This window comes from Neolamprologus brichardi, chromosome 5, assembly GCF_056152115.1.
Source record: "Neolamprologus brichardi isolate AB-2024 chromosome 5, ASM5615211v1, whole genome shotgun sequence".
NCBI lineage: Eukaryota > Metazoa > Chordata > Actinopteri > Cichliformes > Cichlidae > Neolamprologus > Neolamprologus brichardi.
The window spans coordinates 18750630-18774718 of NC_142108.1; the positions used below are offsets into that span (position 1 = coordinate 18750630).

The 24089-nt window shown below is 40.0% G+C and overlaps 1 protein-coding gene across 3 annotated transcripts; it reads left to right on the forward strand.

Annotated features, from left to right (window-relative positions):
* The first annotated feature begins 11512 nt into the window (after nt 1-11512).
* On the forward strand, nt 11513-24089 carry LOC102787815 (N-acetyllactosaminide alpha-1,3-galactosyltransferase-like). 3 transcript variants are annotated; one of them, XM_006783215.3, is made up of 6 exons: nt 11513-11716; nt 20186-20234; nt 20365-20454; nt 20873-20968; nt 22956-23093; nt 23237-24089. In XM_006783215.3, exons 2-6 carry the CDS (start codon nt 20230-20232, stop codon nt 23919-23921), a joined length of 1014 nt encoding a protein of 337 aa, XP_006783278.3. In that variant the 5' UTR covers nt 11513-11716; nt 20186-20229; the 3' UTR covers nt 23922-24089. The 3 variants fall into 3 exon arrangements, with proteins under 3 accessions (XP_006783278.3, XP_035760485.2, XP_087697448.1); XM_035904592.2 differs by lacking the exon at nt 11513-11716 and adding an exon at nt 12206-12307; XM_087841322.1 differs by lacking the exon at nt 11513-11716 and having other exon boundaries at nt 20118-20234.

Below are 24089 nucleotides of genomic sequence, written 5' to 3' on the forward strand. Positions count from 1 at the left end.
TTAGCTACATTCACCACTCATTTGTATTTCAGTTGCTCCCACAGCAACTGAAATGAGAGAGCTCGCTGTCTACAGCTAACAACAATTGACAATCCAGGTAAACTACAGGGACACACAGGATTTAAACTTAAAGCAAACGGGTTTTACACCCACAACGCCTCATGGATGCATCCCATCATGTTCATTTCATGACAGTAACATCTCATTGATTCATTGATATCCTGAGAAACATACTGCTTTCATGGATTAAGAAAGACATTTGAGTAAAAAAAAAAATGTTCCAAACCCAACTAATGAGACAAAAGGCTGAAATGTAGGAGCACAGTCTGGTTGAAAAGAAGATGATGCTTTAAGCTGTACAATCGTCTTAAGAATAAAAAGAAAAAAACAAACATTTTTTCAGACACCATGGCAGAGCTGAGGCACCTGCCGGTGATAAAGTTGGGAGAGGGAGGCTGGGCAAACTTTTCAAGCATATGTCCTACAGGAGATGTTAACAGACAGCATCATGATTGGGATAACAACAATAATCAGGCCTACACACAGTAGCATCCCTATGCAATGAGTTGCAGAAGGAATTTCCTCCACTCATGGACACTGCAAAAATCTCTGCAGGCAAATTAAAGGATGATAAACCGTTCAGGAGCATTATCTGACTGACGTGTTCACCATATACAGTGGTACTGACCAAACTGCAAGCCTGGGTTCTCTGAGAGGAGATAGCAGCAGAGGTTAGGAGGAGCTATTTTTCCAAGAGGCCAGACTATAAAGGTCAGGCATCCTGCTTTTGATGTTGACATTAAACTCAAACCCCATCAGAAAAAGGAAAAGGAAAAAGAGCTCCATGTATCAAGCTCGGAGAAAGGGGTGGCTACAAAACAGCATAAAATGACATTTGTTTAAAGTGGGAACATTGGGCTAGGAATTGCAGCAGGGAAAACACTACTGATGATTAGCATGGGGCTGGGGTGGAGGCATATGATAAATGTGCACCTACTCTTGCTCAATCACATGATAGGGTGGGGCCAGGTTTCACAATGAGCCCACCCAAAACCCTGGCTGATTGTGACCCACACCCGTTTTCATATGCTTTTCTTTCCAAGCTCCTTAAACAAAGCCCAACAATCATGTTTTTACAGTCCTGTGGTCTCAGCCTCAAATACTTATCAAATCACACAGAGCTCATGTACCTCTTACATTTAACAAACATGTTTTTTATATTCATCAATCTAAAAAAATAAACATTTAGTCTGATTTGATGTTCCCTTTAAAAAAGTGTTTGTGTTTTTATCTGAAGATTATGCAAATATCTGGTTTCAACTGTATATTTGATGATGTTGGTGTTTGGCTTGATTGTCAGCACAAAGAGGGAGAGAGAGGAACAGAGAGGGAGAGAGAGGAGAATGAGGACAGAACAGAGAGGGAACAAGAGCAGGTGAGACAGACATGTTAGTCAAATGGTTGTTTGCCAAAACTCATCAGAACAGGTATAGTATCTTTCTAGACACATTTTGTTACTTTTCAAATTCTATATTTATTAGGTTATGCAGGGTTGTTTGCACAACCAGGCTAAATAATTATATAAGCTTTTCTGAATCTAAATAGTGTACTTTGGTAGAATTAAAAAATAAGTGTAGTGCAGGTCTATGATGATTTTTAGTGCTACTGTCATCTAGTTTTGATTCTGGTTCTGTCTTGGTTAAGTCCTAAGTAGTCCTGATTTTGAACTGTTGTAGTCCTGTTTTAATTTCGGATCAGTTCTGGGTCTGGTTAATTTGGGGTTTAGTCCTCATGTCTTAATACAGCCCTGACTTTGTTCTGCCTTGCTGCTTAATTTTAAAAATAGTTTAAGGTGTTCTGCATATGTGATATATATATATATATTTTCCTATATGAAGTCAATTTTTTTTAACAAAACTCAAAACACAGCCTAATAAATCTTTCAGTCGTTTCTGCCGTGCTTAGAGAGTGCTTTGTAGTGAATCAGAAGAGTCGACTCCCATTGAGCGAGAGCCGGTGTTGTGCCAAAAAGTGATTGCCTGCCAAAAACTGATTTCCAATGTTTGCGTGTATTTTTTATGTGTAATATCTTTACGTATGTTGGTAAATAGACTTCGGTGAACAGCGTTTACAAAGGGGCTATATATGGAATTAAAAAATTAGCTGTTTTTTCAAGTATCTTTACAACTCTGTGTTATTGTACTTACATTATAACCAATCCGGTCCTTTATCCCCACTTTAAATATTTTTACAGAACTATTGTAATATTTGAGCCATTTCTGCTGTCCAACTACTTCTTACAAAAGACATTTTTAATGTTAATTCGATTTTTTTAACGGCATAAATAAAGGTTATATAAAAGTCACTGCCAAAGACTGATTGCGGCTTCTACCTTGTTACACTAATGTTGTTTGTAACTCAATATGACTTTATGTCATCCATGAGGGATGCATTTGACATATGTTTCACATATTATAGCCCAACAAGTTACTTATAGGAATTTAAATACGAGCAATCAGTTTTTGGCAAATACCAGAAATCAGTTTTTGGCAGACAATCACTTTTTGGCACAACACCGGCTCCTCACTTAATTTCCTTTCGGTGCTCAGCTCTCACACAGTGGCTCACCTATGCTCCAATCCCTCCATATTGTGGCCAATCACATGCAAGGATACAGGATAATATCATTATGTGAAAAACAGAGGGTGAGAGACGCGACAGTCAAGTGGAGCGTGTGTCTGTCCTCTCAGTGAGTGAGACAGTAGACAGCGGTGAGGAGGGCTGTGCAAGTGCATTGCAAAAACACATAAATAATGCCTGCCACCTGTAAACGAAGCAGCATCTGGCTGCAGTTTAAAGACTTTTTTGTCTTGACTTGGTCTTGGTCTCCCTCTGGTCTTGGTCTTGTCTTGGTCTCGGTTTAGGCGGTCTTGACTACAAGTCTAGTAATTAGATTACTCGTTACTGAAAAAAGGAACGCCGTTAGGGACGCCATTACTTGTAACGCCGTTATTCTCATCACTGGTTCTAAATAAGTTCATATCACTCTTTATAGCCTATTAGTTTTATTTTCAATGCACTCTGAGTTCATAGCAAATTAGAACAAACATCCTAATGAGTGATTTTGTAGATACAGAATAGAATATAATTCAACTTTATTGTCATTGCACATGTCACAAGTACAGGCAAAGAAATGCACTTTGCACCCATCCAGAAGTGCTTTAGCCATAATATAGATTTATTACAAAATAAATATTAGCAATAATATATATATATATATATATATATATATATATATATATATATATATATATATATATAGGGCTGTTCGATATAACAATATATATCGGATGACAATATAAAAACATCTTCCGTTTCCTATTACGCTATCGTTTGTTTCGTGGTGTCGTAAAATAAACTGTTTACAGCAATATTTTTTTCATCGTTTTGTTGTTCCTCGTAAACCTTTCACAATAAAGCTCAAGATCCTGTTGAGACCTTTCAAAATAAACTGAATCACGTGAAAGAGTATGCAGAGAGTTTACGGATGAGAAGCAAAAAAGAGCCATCAGGTGCTAAAAAATCAACCTTAGAGTCAAACTTTGAAAGAAAATGGTGGCCGTTACAACTTATGTCTAAAAATGTATAATTTCATGCATCTGTAAAACACTCGACTCCAGGTAAAGGCCCAGTGGAAACACTTCACGCAAGCTGAGTTGCCCGAGATTCACAGAATTCCTTGTGCCACGGATCAACACTGTTGCTTCTACTTAGAAGAGCAGCGACATGGGTGCAGGTCTCCACGACTCTGGCCATACAGATGCTGTGGGCGTCTTCAACCTTCCCTGTGATGCTCACATTGACCCATGGCTGCAATTCAGTCTTTGAGAGTGCAGTACCTGAAACACACACAGACAAAGTTAATTTAAAGACAAGAACTTTAATGAGCCAATGCAGACACAAGTGTGTTTTATCTACTTTTAAATCCATTTACCAAAAATATATCAAAGTTTTTAAACGTTAGCACATACATGTAATTTTTTATCTTTTCATGTCACCATCTATAGAACGCTGCATGTAATATTCTAAATCTGTCTGTTCTTTTTTAAGAAACCCGCCTGCAAAAAATGAACCTAAAGTATGTAATGCAAGGATGTAATCACTTTCAATAGGGAGAAAGCAATGTATAAAACCAAAATAGAATGTATTTTTAGTGACACAAGACATAAACACGGAAGCAAGATATATAATTAGGATTATTTATAATAAATATGAATTAATTAGTGCAATTTCTTTAACCATAAAGAATAACTAAATGCTTCAGGACAATGTCACATCAATACACTGAACTCACTATGTTATCCATCTAACAGAGCCTCCACATGTTCTCACTGTAATTTCCCCCTCATGAATTAATTTATGCTGCACTAATCTGAATGTTCGGAGGGAAATCAAACGCATTTTACGCGCAGTACTCAAGCAGACTTTTTGTTTGAATGACGGGGAATTCACAACTTAAAAATAGCTAAATCTTGTACCCAGTCCTTGGTGGATGTGCGCCTCCAGAGATTTATAATTGCGAAATTGGTTCGCCGTGTATGCGCTGACTCCACAGAAGAGGGTAAGAAAATATATCAGGCTAAGTCAATAGCGGTTGGTCTTCAGGGTTTCTACTCCACTACTGTATTTCATATGGGTCCACATTTACAGTGCACGCTATTTTTTGCAAGTACCGTCTCTTTGCATCCTACGGAAGCGTAGAGCTGCCACCCAGGCAAAAGAAAAATACAAGTGTATCACGTTATAACGTGAAAAGTTTATTGTTCTAACAAGATACTTTTCCTGTTTGTACAATATACTATCATGTTTGTACAATATACCTTTCATGTTTGAACAACATAATATCACGTTCGTACAATATACATAATTATCACGTTCGTACAATATAATTATCACGTTCGTACAATATAATTATCACGTTCGTACAATATAAATATATTGTACGAACGTGATAATTATGTATATTGTAATAACGTGATATTATGTTGTTCAAACGTGAAAAGTATATTGTACAAACATGATAGTATATTGTACAAACAGGAAAAGTATCTTGTTAGAACAATAAACTTTTCACGTTATAACGTGATACACTTGTATTTTTCTTTTGCCTGGGTGGCAGCTCTACGCTTCCGTAGCATCCGGACGCAATCTGTCTCTATACGGTCCTTTTTCTTTTGAGCTGCTCTTAAGTATGATTCGTAGCAAATCTTCCTTCGAACACAGTGTGTTTGTTTTGATTCATGGCCTGCTAAAATGGTGCCGCGCTCCCACAATGCACTGCGGCGTGATGTCAACTCAAAAGCCCTATACCAGTTTTTAAATTGTGCTGATAGGCCATGTAAAACCAGCGTCATGATAAACAATATATATGCTGTTTTTCCTCAAAAGTTTCGTCACGTTTACTGTCTAAGGACAGCGCTAGCAAGCACTCTCTGCTTATGACCAAAAAGAACCACAAAAACAAACAAACAACCCAGCCCTTTCATTTTGGTGGAAAAATGCACAATGTCGACCAATCAAAAAGTGATATGGCAACATGACATTTGGTTGTTTAGGAAGAGGGGAGAGTTTTAGGAGTGAGAGCAAGAAAGAGAGAGAGAGAGAAAGACAGCAGAAAAAGAGAGAGAGCGAGTTTTGAGATGTGAGAGATTTGTGACGTTTAGCATGTTTGGAGTGTGTAGTTAATGTGCTGTCTTGTGTAGTTAGTGTTTTGTGTTTTGTGTCAGAACAATGAGGTGACTGCTGTCTCCAGGTAGAGAACAGGAGAGTGAGACACCTGCTGCTGTCAGACCTGTAGGTATCAGGCTGTGATGTTCTCCTTTATAGTAGACAGAAACTTTTGGAGTGGCATAAATAATTTGTGTGGCATCTTATTGAATGCAGAACAGCTGATTGTTCTGTAAACAGTTTGAAATGGTTATATTAAAAAAAAAAGGGTAAAAGGTAAATGGCTGCAAATAACTTTGTTTGCAAAACGTCTGGCATATGATTTTAAAATTGACAATTTATATTTGCCTTAAAAGTTATGAAATATGATTCATCAAACATGTTTGTGGTTGTTACAGTAAAAAAATATAACTTTTTCTACTCGGATTTTATGTTTTTTGTCTGATTTTAGATCAACAGTGTTAATACAGTATGTCAACATGAAAACATAACTGTAAATTCAGACACGTGAGCTTGTGCTGAAAAGAATGATGCCTAACAAGGCAAAGTAAATAGTTTTTAAAGGTGAAATGTAGAAGAAATACCAAAAGTAGTTAAAAATGGCCAATTATACCCTGGACCCCAGAGGGTTAAACTTTTTTTTTTTAAAGTAACGCAATAGTTACTTTTCAAGTAATTAATTACTTTTAGAATCTTGTAACTCAGGTACTAACTCAGTTACTTTTTTGAAGAAGTCACTATTAACTATAATTAATTACTTGCCCAACACTGGTTACAGCGCTTTCAGAAAGACATCTACTGTGATAAAGTCTCCACTGCTGTGTAAATGTAAATGTAATCAGGAAATGATCAGATAGGAGAGGGTTTTCAGGAAGCACTGTTAAATGTTCCATTTCTATGCCATATGTTAAAACAAGTGTGATTAAAGTGGTGGGTGGGTTCTCCCTAGCGGCCTATTCTGCATGAAAACATCCGTTTACTTTCCGTATGACTCACAGATGACCTAGATTGGTGGTTAGGTTGTTGGGTTTGTTTGTTTTTTAGTCTATTGTTTGTGTCTTTGTAAAGACAATGTGCCTATGTGCTCAATAAATGATGAAAAAGGAGGAATGTCATGGGAAATTATGCTCTTCTGTGTGTTAAGCGGATCTGACTGAATGAAATGCTCCATAATGTCATGTTTTTGTTGTTTTCTCGTCTTTTAATACAAGAGATACCCAACTGTATACGCCATCTATTGTACAGAATGTTCTAACTGTATTTTGTGATTCGAGGACCTTCTTAATTCCACTGACACATCTTCCATAGAGACAGCAGAGTCTGGGTGATGAGCTGAACAACTCATCCATAATTGGGGGTGAGGAGTTAAACAACTCCTTGGTGGCAGGGCCCCTAGGGTGGATGACGTTCGCCCTAAGTTTCTGAAAGCTCTTGATGTTGTAGGGTTGTCTTAGTTGAAACACTTTGACAATGTTGTGTGGAAATAAGCAGTGGTACCTTTTGGATTGGCAGACCAGGGTGGGGATTCCCATCTTTAAGAAGTGGGACTGGAGCATGTGCTCCAGCTATAGGGAAATCATGCTCATCAGCCTTCCCAGGAAACTCTGTGCCAAGGTATTGGAAAGTAGAGTCCATCTGTTAGTCAAACCTCGGCTACAGGAGGAATAATGTGGTTTGAGGTATCTCTGGGTCTTGTTCATGTGTGAGGGGAGAGGGGAATGGGAGATCGACTGATGGATTGGTGCTGCGGCTGCAGTGATGTGCTGTACTGGTTCATTATGGTGAAGAGAGAGCTGAGCATAAAAGCAAAGCTCTCAATTTACCAGTCAAATCTGTCCCCACCTTCAGTTATGGTCATGAGCTTTAGGTAGTGACTGAAAGCACGAGATTGCAAATAGAAGTGGTGGAAATAAGCTTTCTCCTAAGGGTGGCTGGCCTCTCTCTTATAGATCAGGTGTGGAGTTTGGCCATCCATTAGGGGCTCTGAGTAGAACCACTAGTCCTCCACATCAAAAGGAGCCAGTTGAGGTGGTTTGGGACTCTGACGAGGATGCCTCCTGGTTGAGGTGTTCCAGGCATGCCCCACTAGGAGGAGGCCCTGAGGCAGAACCAGGCCACGCTGGAGAGATTATATCACTCAGCTGGCCAGGGATCACCTTGATGTTCCCCTGGACAAACTAGAACAGGTGGCCAAGGGGAAGGAGGTCTGGACTTCTGTGCTTAGGGTGCTGAGACAGGACCTGTGCACAACATCCTGGATGGATTGAAGAGAATGATGAATGATCTTCTCTTCAGTCTTCACCACTCTTAGCAATGGAAATACAGCTGGTCATGTTGCTCTCTGTGTTGCCATGGTATAAAGTAGCAAGGATGGGATCTGCATCAGGAGGTGCAGCCACTACTGAGCCTGTTTAACCAGTGCTGATGTATTAAGTGATCAGTCTAGACCAGGGGTCGGCAACCTGCGGCTCCGGAGCCGCATGCGGCTCTTTAGTCCTTATAGTGTGGCTCCGCGTGGTTTGGGAAAATAAATTAGAAGTATTTAGCTGAAGTGTATTTTATTTATGTTAGTTCTTTTTTTAACTTGTAGTTCTAAATTGGAAGATTATTGTGATATTGAAATATAAATATATAATATAATTTTTTTTTTTTTCATCGCTCAAAATAAGCGTCACACTCGCGGAAGCTGGTGTACCCACCAAAACGGCGTGCATTTATCGAGACTTTCAACCCCAGGTAGACCAATTATGAATCTTCGGATCCACATTATGTCAGCAGCTGTACTCCACCATGAACTATGTTAAAACAAACACCGCTCACGCCTCACAGATGACAGTTTACAGTCCTGCGTAAAGATGAAAGTGACTTTGTACAGCCCCGATTTGCAGACGCTGTGCGCAGAGGTTCAGGAGCAGAAGTTCCATTGTAAACATATCACGACAGACCCGACAATGTTTCCATGAACATGCTTTTCAGCATCTCTTTATTGACCACTTTTCACACACGGTTGCTGTACGCATACAGCCGGCTGTAGCTTTGCAGCTCACAGCCCGACATATACCAAAGGCGATATGAGGGTGGCGGCTCACAACAGTTTTTACATGGATCATTTTAGTTCAGCTGGGTGTCTTTCCTTTTGTTATAAGAACTTGAAGAGTTCAAAATGTGTTAATTACATAAATAAAATGTAATTTTCTCTGTAGCACTTCATGGATTTCAAAAGCAACACACCTTAGTTGTTCACACAAAGGATAAAGGTAAAAACCAATATATACAGTGTTATCTTCATTTTAGATGTCAAAAAGTATATGCGGCTCCCAGTGTTTTCTTTTGCGTGGAAACCAGATCCAAATGGCTCTTTGGGTCTTAAAGGTTGCTGACCCCTGGTCTAGACTGTCAGTTATCTGTACCTGCAGAAACTTGATGCTGCTGACTACCTCCACAGCACGCAATGCTGAGATCAGATTTTTAACAGGTCATTGTTGACCCTAACAAGAAACTGTTTCCCACACTCACTCAGCCAGTTACAAATGTTGTCACGGTTCTGGGTCGCTGCCTGTAGCCCAGTTAGCTGCCCGGCCTGTACCCCAGTTAGCCGGCCGGCCTGTAGCCCAATCACCACCACCACTGTCACCTCAATTTCAGTCGCCCGTAGCTCAGTCTTCAGCCCCGCTGCCCGTAGCTCAGTCATTACCACAACCAGACTTACTGCAAACTTTGTTACAGTCAATAGCCCAGTCAGTTCAGGCTCCAGTGCTTTCACCCATTTAGTCAGCCACTTATCTTCACCCTCAGCCAGGGGTCCCAATTGCCTCTGGTCCTGCATCTGCTCCAGCTGGAGGGCTCGAGGAGCCTGTCCAGCCTCATGCCACGTCAGCTGGAGGGCCCGAGGAGCCCGTCCAGCACCACGCCTTGTCAGCTGAGGGTCCTGGAGGACCCAGCCAGCACATCCCCATGTCTGCTGACGGTTCAGGGGAGTCCATTCAGCCACCACCTGCTCCACCACCTGCAACCTCCACACCGTCGCTTGCACCATCACCGCCTGCAGCATCACCGCCTGGTCCCGCAGCCGCCACGCTGCCGTCAGGTCCCGCAGCCGCCATGCTGCCGTCAGGTCCCGCAGCCGCCACGCCTTCATCCTTGCCTGGATGAAGGTGCCTGGTCCTGCCTCGCCTGTGTGTCTTCATCCTCGCCTAGTCCTGCCTCGCCTGTGTGTCTTCATCCTCGCCTAGTCCTGCCTCACCTGGTCCTGCCGTTGCTACACCGTCCTCAGGTCCAGCTCGGACTGTACCACCTTGCCTTTGCTGGCTGCTTTCCAGGCCTCTAGTTGGACGACATAGTCATCGAGGTCGGCCTTCTGAACGAGGTCGTCGCCCCTGCTGCCTTCCACGTGGCTGGCCTCCGGACCTGTTCTGTCACCACCGCTGGCTTCGCGGTCGGCCTCTGGACCTGCTTTGTCGCCGCCACTGCATTCCGTGTGGCCGGCCTCCTGATTGGTTTTGTCTGTGTCGCCGCTGCTGCTGTCCACACGGCCGGCCCCCTGAACTGTTTTGGCCCTGTGCTGTCAACCTCCGGGTCGACCCCCTGAACTTTTCTTGGACTCGTGTTAAGCTCCAGTCCAGTTTTGTTTTGCATCAATGATGTATTCCTGGACTCTTGAGTTCTTGAACAGTTTTCTTGTTTTATGGACTGTTCTGGACTCTTGCTCCTTGTTTTTCGTTTTGTTTCTGTGTATGTATTCTGTAATCTGTAGTGGAATACATTTTAAAAGTAACCTTCCCAACACTGACCATATGTACTTTGTTCTCTGATTCACAGTTCTTTGCTGGCCTTAGACTGGATGGTTCATTGGTATAATTTTACCTGTTAATCTGTTTTTACAAATTAAATTCTGCTTTCAACTGTTTAAACTGGTGTTTAAAATGTCCTCCTCTCCAATATGGCAGAAGCGAGGCAAAGAGAAACTTCACCAGTCTCATCATTTCCCTGTTTTGCAGGAACATTTAATCTGTTTTGCCGGCCCAAACTCTGGGTCGGTTACACCTGTCTACACCATTTACACACACATCCATTGGTGTGTGTAAATGTTAGCTATGAAGAGGGGAAGAGGGGTGGTGTTGGTGTGAATGGATGATCATGTCTCACTGAGCAATGCGCCACCCGGAGGTCGGGTGTGTTTGTGATCAGTATGTGGACCATTGTTTTAAGTTTTAGTTTAAGCTTCATCTCCAGATCTTGGAGATAATACAGCACATGATCTAAAACAACGGCTCATCATTGCGGTATTCTTAATTTAGGCTTTTTTCTTCATGAACTACAGACACGGAAACACAAAGGCATTTTATGGCATTCCTGTCACTTAGTTTTTAACCAGTCACTGAGACAGACTGCGATTTCCTGCCATCTCTAAAACTACAGGTAATCACTGTTCTCCAATCTTTATTTGAATATTGGTTCATTTGTTTCAGAATTGCAATATAATAGAATAAATTCCTGAATTTTTATGGCGGCTGTTACTTTATTTGACCTGTCAGAGAGGATGAGATCTGTGAGCTAGAGAGAAAACCCAACGCGCAAAGACAAGCAAGAAAACCGAAAATGTAATTTAATATCGTGAAAAAATTGTTTTTCACGCTAGGTTGCCTAATAACAGCTTCTACATCTTTAATGTTGCTAATAGCGGTAAGATCGTGTTGTAACCTACAGCACCTTCTGTTGAATTAACGATAACAGGTAACATGAGCCACACAGCAGTGCGTAATGGCTGCGCGCAGTGGCTCGTCTTTAGTCCCGTCGTTGTTCGCACTTCTATGATAAAAGAAATGATTGAGTGTTACAGGCGACACTGAATATTCCGAGGAGGTATTTTTGCCCAAAAGCAGACGGAAGAAGAAAGGCGTGATTACATCAACTAATGGGCCACGTGGAGACACAACTGTGGATATTTGTACAAGAAAATAAAACCGAGCCAAGGAACCTCCGAGTACAGGTGTGTCAAAATATTTATGATTCTGAAGAAACGAAATGTGTGAGCATTTCTCTCTTCGTGCATCTACAGAGAGGTTTAAAAGCATGAATGTTTGTTTCCACCACTGAAGAAGTTGCCATCTTTAGTTCAAAATTTCGTTTTAGTTAAAACAAAGCAAGACCGCTTTATTTATATAGCACTTTCCCCCTGTGTAATGTGCAGATATCGACTTACTCAGACTTCTGCATGGCTGCTGTTTCAATAATATTTCCATAAATTCTATATTTGTGGACTTCGCACCTGTTTCTAAAATTACGCAGTTTTAAGCCGAATTACAACTAATTTCATATATAGTTTATATTTTTAAATATCGGGAGATTCGCAGAAGACTTCACGGCTGTTTTAACGCTTAAGCTTTCTATTGGAGCGAGTAGTGTAAAGGAAAGCGGATATATACGTTGCTTTTGCTTTAAACTGAGCCCCGTCCTGAGGCAATTTTACCTGTGAGCACGGAGGCTCTTCGGTGAGCCACAACGCCACAACGAATCTTCCTCCTAAAGTTCCGCCTGTTTTGTTTTTAAAATTTTACTTAAGGGGGTCAGCGATTCACAGGTAGGTTATTATTTTTTTCATCTCGGTTCCTTATAGGAAGTTTTTCCTCTTCTTCTTTACTTAAACTGAAGATACATTTTAGGGCCTTTAGGTCGTTTTAGGTCTCTTCATTTCCCAGTTGGACGTAATATTACCTCTTCTTGCACGTTCGTCTGAGTAAATGCGACATCAGAATAAGTTCAAAATACGTTTTGGTTTGTTTAATGAAAAATGTAAAAATAGAAATCCTGCAATGACATTACAGACCTTGCTTGCTTTTTTGTTTTATATTATTCATGAGAGAAAACAACACGTTCAAAGGAATCTTTAAAGAATGCGTAACATCTCACCGGCCGAAACACAAGAACTGAACAAACTACATGAATCAACTCCATTGGACTGCTAAACCTACAGACTGGGCCACCTTTACAGGCTGCACAAGAAATTTGGGATAAACAAGCTACTTTAGAGCACGATCATGAAACACTATGCACTAGGGGAGACCGGGGATAGTTGTAACATTTTTGACATTTCTGTCTGTAAATTGGAGCTCTTTTAAGGTAGTGGATTCAAAATGTAATGCAAAGTATTTACATGTCTCGGCTATTAAATAGTGCAGCTATTTTCTCTGCAGCACAATTACCCAACACAATTATGGTCTCAAACACAAAGAGTGAAATGTTGCAATTAACCCCACAGTCTGGGTTAGTTGTAACATATCCTGGGGTGAAATGTAACATAATGAAATAAGGGTACTAACAAAACATTAACATGTAATCTTTTTATTCAACACATGAATGCACTTAGAGCCATTTATGTAGCTGTGTGTGTGTGTGACAGAATGCAAAAATCTAGCTTTTGAACATATTCCAACCCCCCAAAAAAGACAAATTATGGAATTTTCTGCAACCGAATATTTCATTAATTTTGGTTGGTCTTCCTTGAGTTTGGCCTCATTGGCTCAGTGGGCATTATAACCTACAACTCTTGCACCAATTTTGAACATAACAATGAAGCTGAAAAAATGTAGTTGTTCACCAGCATCGCAATTCCATTACTTTTTTTCATGGCTTACCTTGGTGTGGTTTGCAGAGTGCTTCAGAAAGATGAGGAAATCTGTTTCTTGCACCCATCCTGATTTATTTCCACTACCAGTACTTCCTACTGGTCCATCTCTGACACAGTGGTCTGCATAATGTATGTGTGGGAACACAAACAGTGGAGGAATTGTGTTGCCAATGGCATTAACCGCATATACAAAAGCGACCAGTGAACCTCTCTCTGCTGATGCCGTTGCCCCAACTTGTTTAATATAAGTTAAAGTAATAGTGTGGTAAGTTGTAACATCTGCATTATTGTTACAACTAACCCAGACTGTTGCTGTTACAACTGACCTGGACTCCTATAGCCATGAACTAGCTAACATTACAGCCATCAGCTAAAACATTAGCACTAAAGACCTACACAGAATATATCCCCATAGACATACAAATAACATAATTTAAGTTTGATGAGTTTAACTGCAAAGCAGATAATGCTATTAGAAATTGAAATAAAGTAGAAAAACTTACTTTTTGGCATACAAATTACTTTTTTTTGTGTTAAATTGCCTGTGTTTGACAAAATGTGCTGATATTTCACATGTGATAGCAGAACTGAATTGGGCATGCACAGGATGAGTCACATCATTTGAAACTTAGCCCTTATTGGAGAAATTGGAAGTGTTACAACTGACCCACGTTACAACTATCCCCGGTCTCCCCTACTACTAATTGCAACCCCAATACACTCCTACAGAAATGTAGCCACGATGCCTAAAGGACAAACCAAGGCAATTTTTATACAATAAAAGTATGATTTTGCATTTTATTATACATATTTATTTATTTTAAATGGTACAATACATTACCAGTACCCTAAAAATCCATTGTCCAGAAGCAGGTGTGATAATATTAAAATACAGAAAAAAAATTAAAAGTAATGTAAAATTAAACATCATGGCTCTCGTCACTAAGTATTTAAGTCAATACCTTATATAATATCAAAATATGCAATTGAAAATTTATTTTTACATATTTTTTAAGTGATTAAAATCGTGTCCAGAGTTTTTGTCAAAAGAATCAGGAATTATTATGGGTAGCTTACACTCTGAGGACCCCTTTACCACTTCCTGTTTGATACACATGCCATGAGGTCACTGCTGTGATAAAAAAAAAAATTATTTTAATTTCATTTATTGCACACCTTTCTGATAAAACTCTGTGTCCCAACCATAGTGTGTCAACACCAAAGTCGATGTAATCCAAGATTTAATTTTTTATTTTATTTTCTTTGTTAAAAGAGCTTAATTTAGGTAGATTGTAAAGGCCATAAGCAACTGATGAAAAACAAGATGGCTTCTGTCAGAAAAACATGTGTTATGAGAGAAAGTAGGGTATTTTGTCAACACCATCAGATGTCAACACATCAGGATTTTTGTCTGATGGTATTGACCCTTTTTCTAATGGCGTTGACAAATGCCACAAAAGTGTGCTATTCACCATTTATATTAAGTTATTTTTTTACTAATATTTCAGATATATTACTTCCTGTGTATTTTACTGATATTTCTGCTTTACAGATGTGTCAAATATTATCAAATTTGTCTTATCTTGAATCTCATTGTTTATGTATACATCATTAATCCTGTAGGAAAATGCTTAGTCTTCTGCATTTAACCCATTCACTCAGTGATGCAGTGGGCAGCTACAAATCCAGGATAGCCTCTGTTCGTTGGATTTGAACGCCCAACCTTCTGATCATGTGGCATCTACTGAGCTAGCTGTGCCCCGAGAGCTGTTCTTTAAGTGATGATGTATGAATCCTGCTTCCGGGCCTAAACTACTCTGTGTTTATTAAGCCTTTTGTGCTGTTAAAATGTTTTAATGCTTTTTATCTTGTTCTATTACATCTGAACAAGCCCCTAAAACAGTCAGTGATCACTGTCAGCCTAACCATCGGGAACCACGTTAACGTTAACCACGTTAACGTTAACCACGTTAACTTTTATCAAGTGGAAAAAAGTTAGCATTCATCCTCCAGCTTCACTGTGTTTATATTATGCTAACATAGCTGTGTCGCTAGCGATCATGTAGCACATCACTATATACCAGCTAGCCCAACTTCAGTAACCTGACAATAGTCACTGCTGTTTAGTTTTCTGTCTCCATTTATGTTGGAAGTGGTAGCAGAGCTGGTATATCATGTTCAGGTGGAAACAAGCAATCTAACTTCTAACTCTCATATATTCTGTTTTCATGGATGCCTGGATGTTACACCTGGTAGAGCAGCCACACTGATCATTTTATTAAAGATGAAAGAATTTAGACAGTTTTTAACTCTCTGTGATGTCGCAGAGTTCCTTTGATTTTGGGATCTGCAGCGGAGTTTGGACCTGGAAACGGCTAATGACATCAGACTTAAAGACCAGATAGCATCTCTATTGCTTAATGCATAATTGTGTTGTGAATATTCATCCTTAACCTGTAAAAAAGCATAAGGTTCAGAAAAATTATAGTAATTACAAAATAGTACATTTTAGGCTAGAATAGCAAAGGGGAACCTGTCAGTAGAGGAATGAAAGAGAAGGAACAGGGAGGATCAAAAAAGAAGGAGAGAAAAAATTAACAGCCAGCCCGAGTTGAAGAAACAGTTTCTCATAAAAGAAAGGCAAAGATGGAGAAATGGAGTGAAAAAGAGAAAAATAAAGAACATCAGTGATCTGAAAGAAAGAGAAAAAAGGCAGCAGAGAAGTTTTTGGAAGAAAGCACAGAGAGTCAAAAGGAGAGAAAGTACAGCAGGGTATAAACACACAACCACAGAGAAATTTAGGAATCAAGGAGTAGTAGGCAGCTACTTGCTGGTGAACTATTAAGATGTAGAACTTGACATGTGCAAAAACAGAATTGTTATGATGTGTCTTGTGATATTACAAAGGTTGCTAAAGTTTAATGGTCATTTTGAAAGAAATAATATCTTGTTTTCTACTAGTGTGTCACCACCGTCAGCACCTTGTCAACTCCATAATATGGAGTTTTGGTTTATTTTTCTCTTTTGGAGAACCATATATTTTCCTCCCTCATGATCTTCCAATAAAAATACGTAATTTTCTCAATAAATGTGTAATTTGCATTCTGCTTAATATGATTGTTTCTTATAGAGATTAAATACAAGCTTCTGAAAATATGTATGACTGTAACTCTAATAATAAAAAGCCAAAACAATCTTACTTTTAAATGTGGTATAATTACTTTGAAAACATATGTGCATAAACAATAGAATAGAAGCTGCTAATAGTCAAAATAGCTGAAACAACTTAATTTAAAATATATATTTTTGCATTTCTTTGTGTCTGACGGTGTTGACAAAAACCTTGTACTTCTCCAGCAAAAACATAAATTATTAAAAAATGTTACACCTGGGAGATTGTACCAAAACATGGTGAGACGGCCAAAACTTTGTGTAACAATTATATGTAAATATGTTTTTGAAAAATCCAAAAATATATTTTAGAAAATTTAAATCTGTTTTGTCCCTAATCTCAGGAATCACTGACTGATCCTTTATACAAGGATGTGTCAAAGCAGGCATAAATGCTTCTTAACTCTTCTTGCTTCCAGTGGGACACTGGAAGTCCCAGAGAGCAGCCATTTGGCTTTTCTACGTTTAAAACCCGCCAACCAGCCAAATGGCTGGTACGCTTTTAGCTAATATCCTGAACTGAACTGTGAACTGCTGCTTTTGTTATGTAAATAAGGTGGTGCTGAGCCGTTAGGGGTTAGGGTTAGCCTAACCCTAGAAGGAAACTTGTGTTTCTGTTTGCCATCTTAGGGAGAAATCAACACACATGGGTGTATTTCCTTTGTTGCTGAGATTTATTGATAAAAACAGTACAAAAAAAACAACAAACAAAAAACAACCATTTGTACACATATTTACAAATAATAATAAAAAGTGAGTGAGTACATTTCAACATTTTCAGCAATCACTCACTATCCTGGCACTGCCATGGTATCTGTAGTCTGCATTTACCACATGTGTATCTGTAGCAGTGAACACATCGCACAGTGGCATGATTGTTCTTGCATTTGTGTTTGACCTGACACATGGCTCTTTTTCCAGGGCTAGGTGTGGAGGGTTGTGTCCAAAGCAACTGTTCTTTTCTTGCCTTCTTCCCAGCCATATGAGAGTGAGCCAACTCTCTTGCAAATGTACTTCCCTTGCCAAGATATGGGAAGACATTGCAAATGTACTTGGATTTTAGGTCGCAAGCCACCCAAAACTTGATCCCAAACTTGTCAGGTTTACTTGCAATATACTGCAGGGTTAGGGTTATACTGTGGGTTTCACAGGTTTGCTGAGCAGCAGCCTAGTAAACCCCGCAAGATGACAATTTCATTGACCTCAACAGGAAAGGAAGTTCACAGCTTTTAGCAGCTCCCCACCCCCACACACTAACAAAGAGGCAGTTGGCAGTTAGAAATCAGCAATCATTCACACACCCCCACTCTATCACTTCTCAAGTAACAACCTAATTTACATATGAATTGATGCTAAAAGACTAGCCAGTTTAGCTTCCACTTGGCTGACTTGGGCTTAGAAAAGCCTGGGACTTCCAGTGTTTTAACTCAGATAAAACTGAGGTCATTGTACTCGGCGCTGAAAAGCTTAGAAATATGGTATCTAACCAGATTCTTACTCTGGATGGCATTACCTTGGCCTCCAGTAACACTGTGAGGAACCTTGGAGTCATTTTTGACCAGGATATGTCCTTCAACTTACATATTAAACAAATATGTAAGACTGCGTTCTTCCATTTGCGCAACATCTCTAAAATTAGAAATATCCTGTCTCAGAGTGACGCTGAAAAACTAGTTCATGCATTTATTACTTCCAGGCTGGACTACTGCAATTCATTATTATCAGGATGTCCAAAAACTCACTGAAAAGCCTTCAGTTAATCCAAAATGCTGCAGCAAGAGTACTGACAGGGACTAGAAAGAGAGAGCAGATTTCTCCTGTTTTGGCTTCCCTTCATTGGCTTCCTGTTAAATCCAGAATTGAATTCAAAATCCTGCTCCTCACATACAAGGTCTTAAATAATCAGGCCCCATCTTATCTTAATGACCTTGTAGTACCATATCACCCTATTAGAGCACTTTGCTCCCGCTCTGCAGGCCTACTTGTTGTTCCTAGAGTATTTAAAAGTAGAATGGGAGGCAGAGCCTTCAGTTTTCAGGCCCCTCTTCTGTGGAACCAGCTTCCAGTTTGGATTCGGGAGACAGACACTATCTCTACTTTTAAGATTAGGCTTAAAACTTTCCTTTTTGCTAAAGCATATAGTTAGGGCTGGACCAAGTGACCCTGAATCCTCCCTTAGTTATGCTGCAATAGATGTAGGCTGCCGGGGGATTCCCATGATGCATTGAGTTTTTCCTTTCCAGTCACCCTTCTCGCTCACTATGTATTAACAGACCTCTCTGTATTGAATCATATCTGTTATTAACCTCTGTCTCTCTTCCACAGCATGTCTTTTATCCTGTCTTCCTTCTCTCACCCCAACCGGTCGCAGCAGATGGCCGCCCCTCCCTGAGCCTGGTTCTGCCGGAGGTTTCTTCCTGTTAAAAGGGAGTTTTTCCTTCCCACTGTTGCCAAAGTGCTTGCTCATAGGGGGTCATATGATTGTTGGGTTTTTCTCTGTATCTATGAAGCACCTTGAGGCGACTTTTGTTGTGATTTGGCGCTATATAAATAAAATTGAATTGAATTGAATTGAATAAAAACATTGTTAGTCTGTGCCGGGACAATGAGGGCAGCCACAGTGTAGTCTTTGATGATTCTGGTAAATGGTCTGAGGAGTCCTAGCTTCAATAGTTTTTTCCTTAGTTATGTTCCACTAGAAGGATAAAATGACACTCCTTTGCATTTGGTGTTTTGATTATGGTGGAGAACAGGGTCTACCACGTTGGTCCAAAATTTACCAAAGATGTTGCAGCACAAAAACTCAAAAACTTTGAATTCATGCAGGTTGCCAGCATTGCCTGTAGTTTTCATGCAAGGTGGTAACTTAGAATGACGCAAGTGAAACTGTGAAAAGTGCAGCACAAAAAAAAAGGTAACAGACTGTAGTGTCTTACCGCAGCAACCAACACATTTTAGAAAGGAGCCCTTTCAGTTTTCATTATCATTCGGTAAGCAGCTGGTGAACCTTTATACTTAAAGGTGGGTGGCTGTAGCTCAGGTGGTAGAGCAGGTCATCTACTGATCGGAAGGTTGGTGGTTCGATTCCTGGCTTCCCCTAGTCTGCATGCCAAATATCCTTGGGCAAGATACTAACCCCAAATTGCTCTCCGATGCATCCATCGGAGTATGAATGTGTGTGAATGTTATCTAGAAAGCACCTACAGAAATGTGCTTGTGCGAATGGGTGAATGCACAAGTTGTGTAAAGCGCTTTGAGTGCTCAGAAGAGTAGAAAAGCGCTATATAAGAACCAGTCCATTTACCATTTACTTAGCAACAGAAGTTGCCAGGTGGTGGCCAATGGTCTCTAGGCCTGTGTGACTGAGGCGTTTTGATAAACAAAACCCTGATGCATGGTCATATGAATGATTAATTGCATGGGTGCAAAGTCCTGCAGATCCCTAGGCAAAAGTATGCAGGATCCAGGTGTGATGCTGGTACCTTTGATCTTAAACATTCCAGAGTTCCAAATATGTAAAAAAAAGTTTTTTGTTTTTTTAAAAAAAGATTGGTTTCTCATGCTGATGCTGTTCTACAGGTAATAGTTATAGCAAAGCTTAAGAATAATGTTGCCAAGTTGCCAATTCAGCCAAACCCACACCTTTTTGTCTTTTCTCAGGTTATTTCTCAGTGTTGTCTGGTGAAGTTGAAGCACTGTGAACTATGAGGTATTAAAAACACCCTGGTTACTGTTTGTGTCATCTTTGCCTGTTCAGTAACACTTCTGCCCAGTTACTGAAATTAAAATTGAAATTCAGTCTCAGTATTTAAGGTTAATTTTGAACCTTTCACCTGCAGATGCTTCCAGAAGATAAAGTGCACGCTGAAATGTTTGCTCTGGGTTCCGGCTGCACTCTGTGCTCTCTACTTCACACGTCCATCCGTGCAGTGAGTATCTTTAAACAAAAAACACACAAAAAAACCTCAGCTGCCAGTTTAATTCGACATTCCTGAAATGGCATTCCTGCAACACAACTACATGGATCCAACAGGGATCGTTTTGGAGATGTAGATTTTGTTGTTTTTGAAATATGTGGCTGGCTTTTCTTGTGTCCACTCTGTTTGAATCACTGTTGTAAGGTAAATGACAGAGATATCATTATACATATTACCACTAAACATAATCCAAAATGTTCCTTTAAATAAAACAACCTTAATCATGTTTCTTTCTAAATATAGACTAGATTACATTAGTTTAAACAAGGTGCGTACTATAGACAGTCTTTAACTCACCACAGAGTATTACATATTGTCATTGTGATGATGACATTTAAGAAAACAAACTATCAAATGCTTTTGATATCAGTATTTTGATAGGTTTCATACCCATGGAAAAATGCTCACCGGAAAATGGAAAGCTGTCAACCCTGGACAACAGCGTTGATGTCAGCCTCGACTTTTGGTAAGACCATCAAGACTTTTCATTTTGGCAACCAAGGTGCTACCGTTACTGTTTTACTTAAGTCTCAGTGTTTCTGGTCTCAAACACTGATAGGTTTGTAGCATAAACCTATTCGCTGGAACGTTCAAGACAATTTACTACACAGCAAAAAGCAAGACACAAGTAGGCAAAGTTCTTTGTGTTACTCATGCATGAGGGAGACCTGCCTGGAGCCAAGTGTCGTTCCACCCACTTGACCTCCGTCAGACTCTCAGCCCGGTTCCCCATAGCACTCCTTTTATTGTGGTTACATGAATGTGCATAGGTTCATTAACATATGATGTTTCATATAAGTGTACATGTGGACAAAGAATACCTTGTTTCTGTGTGTGTGTGTGTGTCCATAAAGACTTCCCTAAACCTGCTGGTTTAGGGAAGTCCTAAACCTGAAGTCCTAAACCTGACTTCCCTAAACCTGCTGGGTGTGAATGCCAGAGTGCTCTGGCATTCACACCCACATCCACACCACACAAAGGTGTGCAGACCACTAAGGATCACATATCCTATCACTACACACTTGATTACACACCTCTAAGGATATATGGTTAAATATTTCCCAATACAAATGACAATAATAAAATATTAACCCATCAAACACCGTAACCTTGTTCTCATATGTTGAAAAGTTACATGTTAACACCAAAGTACAGTAACAGACAAAACTCCGCCTTGGGTATATACTTTGTTTTAACAGGTTAAACTTTAATCCTTTTAAGATGTCTGCTTACCTGTAACAACACCCCCACGGCAGATCTGGTGCAATCTACATATACTGTTGGATTAGGCTGTTCTCATCATACAGGCCTCACCTTTTCCACAGACAGTAGTGCTAATTCAGACTCAGTGTTAATATCATCCATATGAAATAGACACACTGAACTTTTTGTGCCTACACACACTTTTTTTTTTTTTAAATTAAATCTTTTGATAAACTGTGGAGCGCAGCAGTGTCTCGGGGAATAAACTGCTCATCCAGCGGTCAGCATTTTGATTGATGAAGTGTGCAAGTGTCCGTGTGTGAGACCAAATTGCTACTGAAACATCCATCAGTGTATGAGGAAGATTCAAGGATGGATGCAATGAAGGTAAATGATGAGGAGACGAGTGTCAGGGGTGATTTGTGACAGTTGGATAGAAACAAAACTGAAAAGAAAGGTTGAAAGACAGTAGTGAGACCTGCTGTGATAAGTGGTTCGGAAACAGTGGCAAAAGTGTGAGCTGAAGATGTTGTGATTTTTATTGGGAGTGAGCAGGATGGAGAAGAATGGCTACATTGGAGAGCCAGGTCAGATTGAATGGTTTGGTGACAAAGTTAGAGAGGAGATGCGTAAAGGAAAGAGGGCGAAGAAAGTTTGTGACATCCATGATTGAACTGTCTGCATCATACCTCGAAAAAAAGGTTTAAATGTGTGCTTGAATTCCACAGCACACGTTTGTTCTGTCTTCCTTCCCTCATCCTTTAATTTAAACTGTAAAACAAGCAGAACTATTGTATGACTGGCCCCCTGTAAATGAGATGTTGTTGTTGGACGTGTTATGTGGCTGGCAGCTGAAAAGCTGCAGCTGAGAGTCGGAAGAGACGACAACCGAAATAAAGAAAAGTGTGAAGAGTGAAATATGTGTTCGGGTCCGTCCTTACTGCCACAACATCTAAATAATACTTATGTATAATTGTCTGAATTTTCAGTTTTGAAAATTTACAGTTCTCCTTAGCTGATCTTCACTGACTTCTTTTAGCATCGTTCTGAGGACTGTTCAGTCATTTCTACACTGGCAAAGAGAAACTAACAGTTGTAGTTGATCATTATCACAAACAAGGCATTAGTAGGCCTTACGACACATACCACTATTTTTTTTTTTTTTTTAAAAAATAAACTGATAAAACCACAGCCACAGGAAGTTCTAACTTAAGTGTAATATGTGTTTAACCGATTTCTTTCCACTTCAGCTCTCGAACTGACGTTCAAACATGCACAACTTGGAAAGCTCCTATTATCTGGGAGGGGATGTTTAACCCTAAAATTTACGACCAGAACCACAAGAAGGAAGGATCCTCTGTTGCTCTAACAGTGTTTGCTGTGGGAAGGTTTGTTTTCACATTAGTACGACTGTTTAAAATACATCTTGGTCTTCTAATTGCCATTTAGTCTGTATATTTGTGCTCTATTCTTCTAACTGTTTGAGACTGTGAAATAAAGCATGAACTCTTTTTCTCCACTATCACCAAAGGTACTTGGACGAATACCTCGAGACCTTTCTGAACTCCTCAGAACATCACTTTATGGTGGGTTTGCCTGTGTCCTACTACGTATTTACCGACATGCCAGAGAAGGTCCCGCACATCTATCTCGGTCCTCAGCGAACCTTGAAAATGATCAAAGTGCAACGGCACTCAAGATGGCAGGACATTTCGATGATGCGAATGAAGACGATATCAGATGTCATAGAGTCTGATATTCGCCACCACTCCACGCATGTCTTCTGCTTTGATGTAGATCAGGTGTTCACTGGCAGATTTGGCTCAGAGGCTCTGGGAGACTCTGTGGCTCTACTCCACGCCTACTACTACCACCTTCCAAAGAGTTTCTATACTTATGACCGAAACCCAAAATCCAAGGCTTACATGGAAACCGGGGATTTCTACTATCATGCTGCTGTCTTTGGAGGCTCATGGAAAAGCGTAAAATCTCTGGCTGAGGCCTGCTACCAAAACATCATGGAGGATAAACAAAATAACGTGGAGGCTTTGTGGCACGATGAAAGTCACCTAAACAAATACCTGTGGCTGCACAAACCCAGCAGGGTGCTTTCTCCAGAGTACTGCTGGGATACCCAAATCGGCTACAGGAGTGACATTCAAGTCACTCGACTGCTATGGGCACTAAAACAATATGATAAACTGCGCACACCTTAGTATTTCTTGGAATTACACACAAAACCATGCAAATGAAAACACATTTTTCTCCGTACTCACAAAATATGCAAAAGTTGGCAACCATTTCAAATAATGGTATGAAAACAATACGGCAAAGGAAAATTTTCCTAGTTACTCATGCTTCCTCGTTGAGTTCATTTACACTCA

Bases quoted from the DNA above. Each gene is read 5' to 3' on its own strand.
- LOC102787815 (XM_006783215.3), top strand. The intron at 20,969-22,955 runs GTAAGACCATCA...TTTCCACTTCAG, and splicing joins GATGTCAGCCTCGACTTTTG to CTCTCGAACTGACGTTCAAA. The intron at 23,094-23,236 runs GTTTGTTTTCAC...CTATCACCAAAG, and splicing joins ACAGTGTTTGCTGTGGGAAG to GTACTTGGACGAATACCTCG.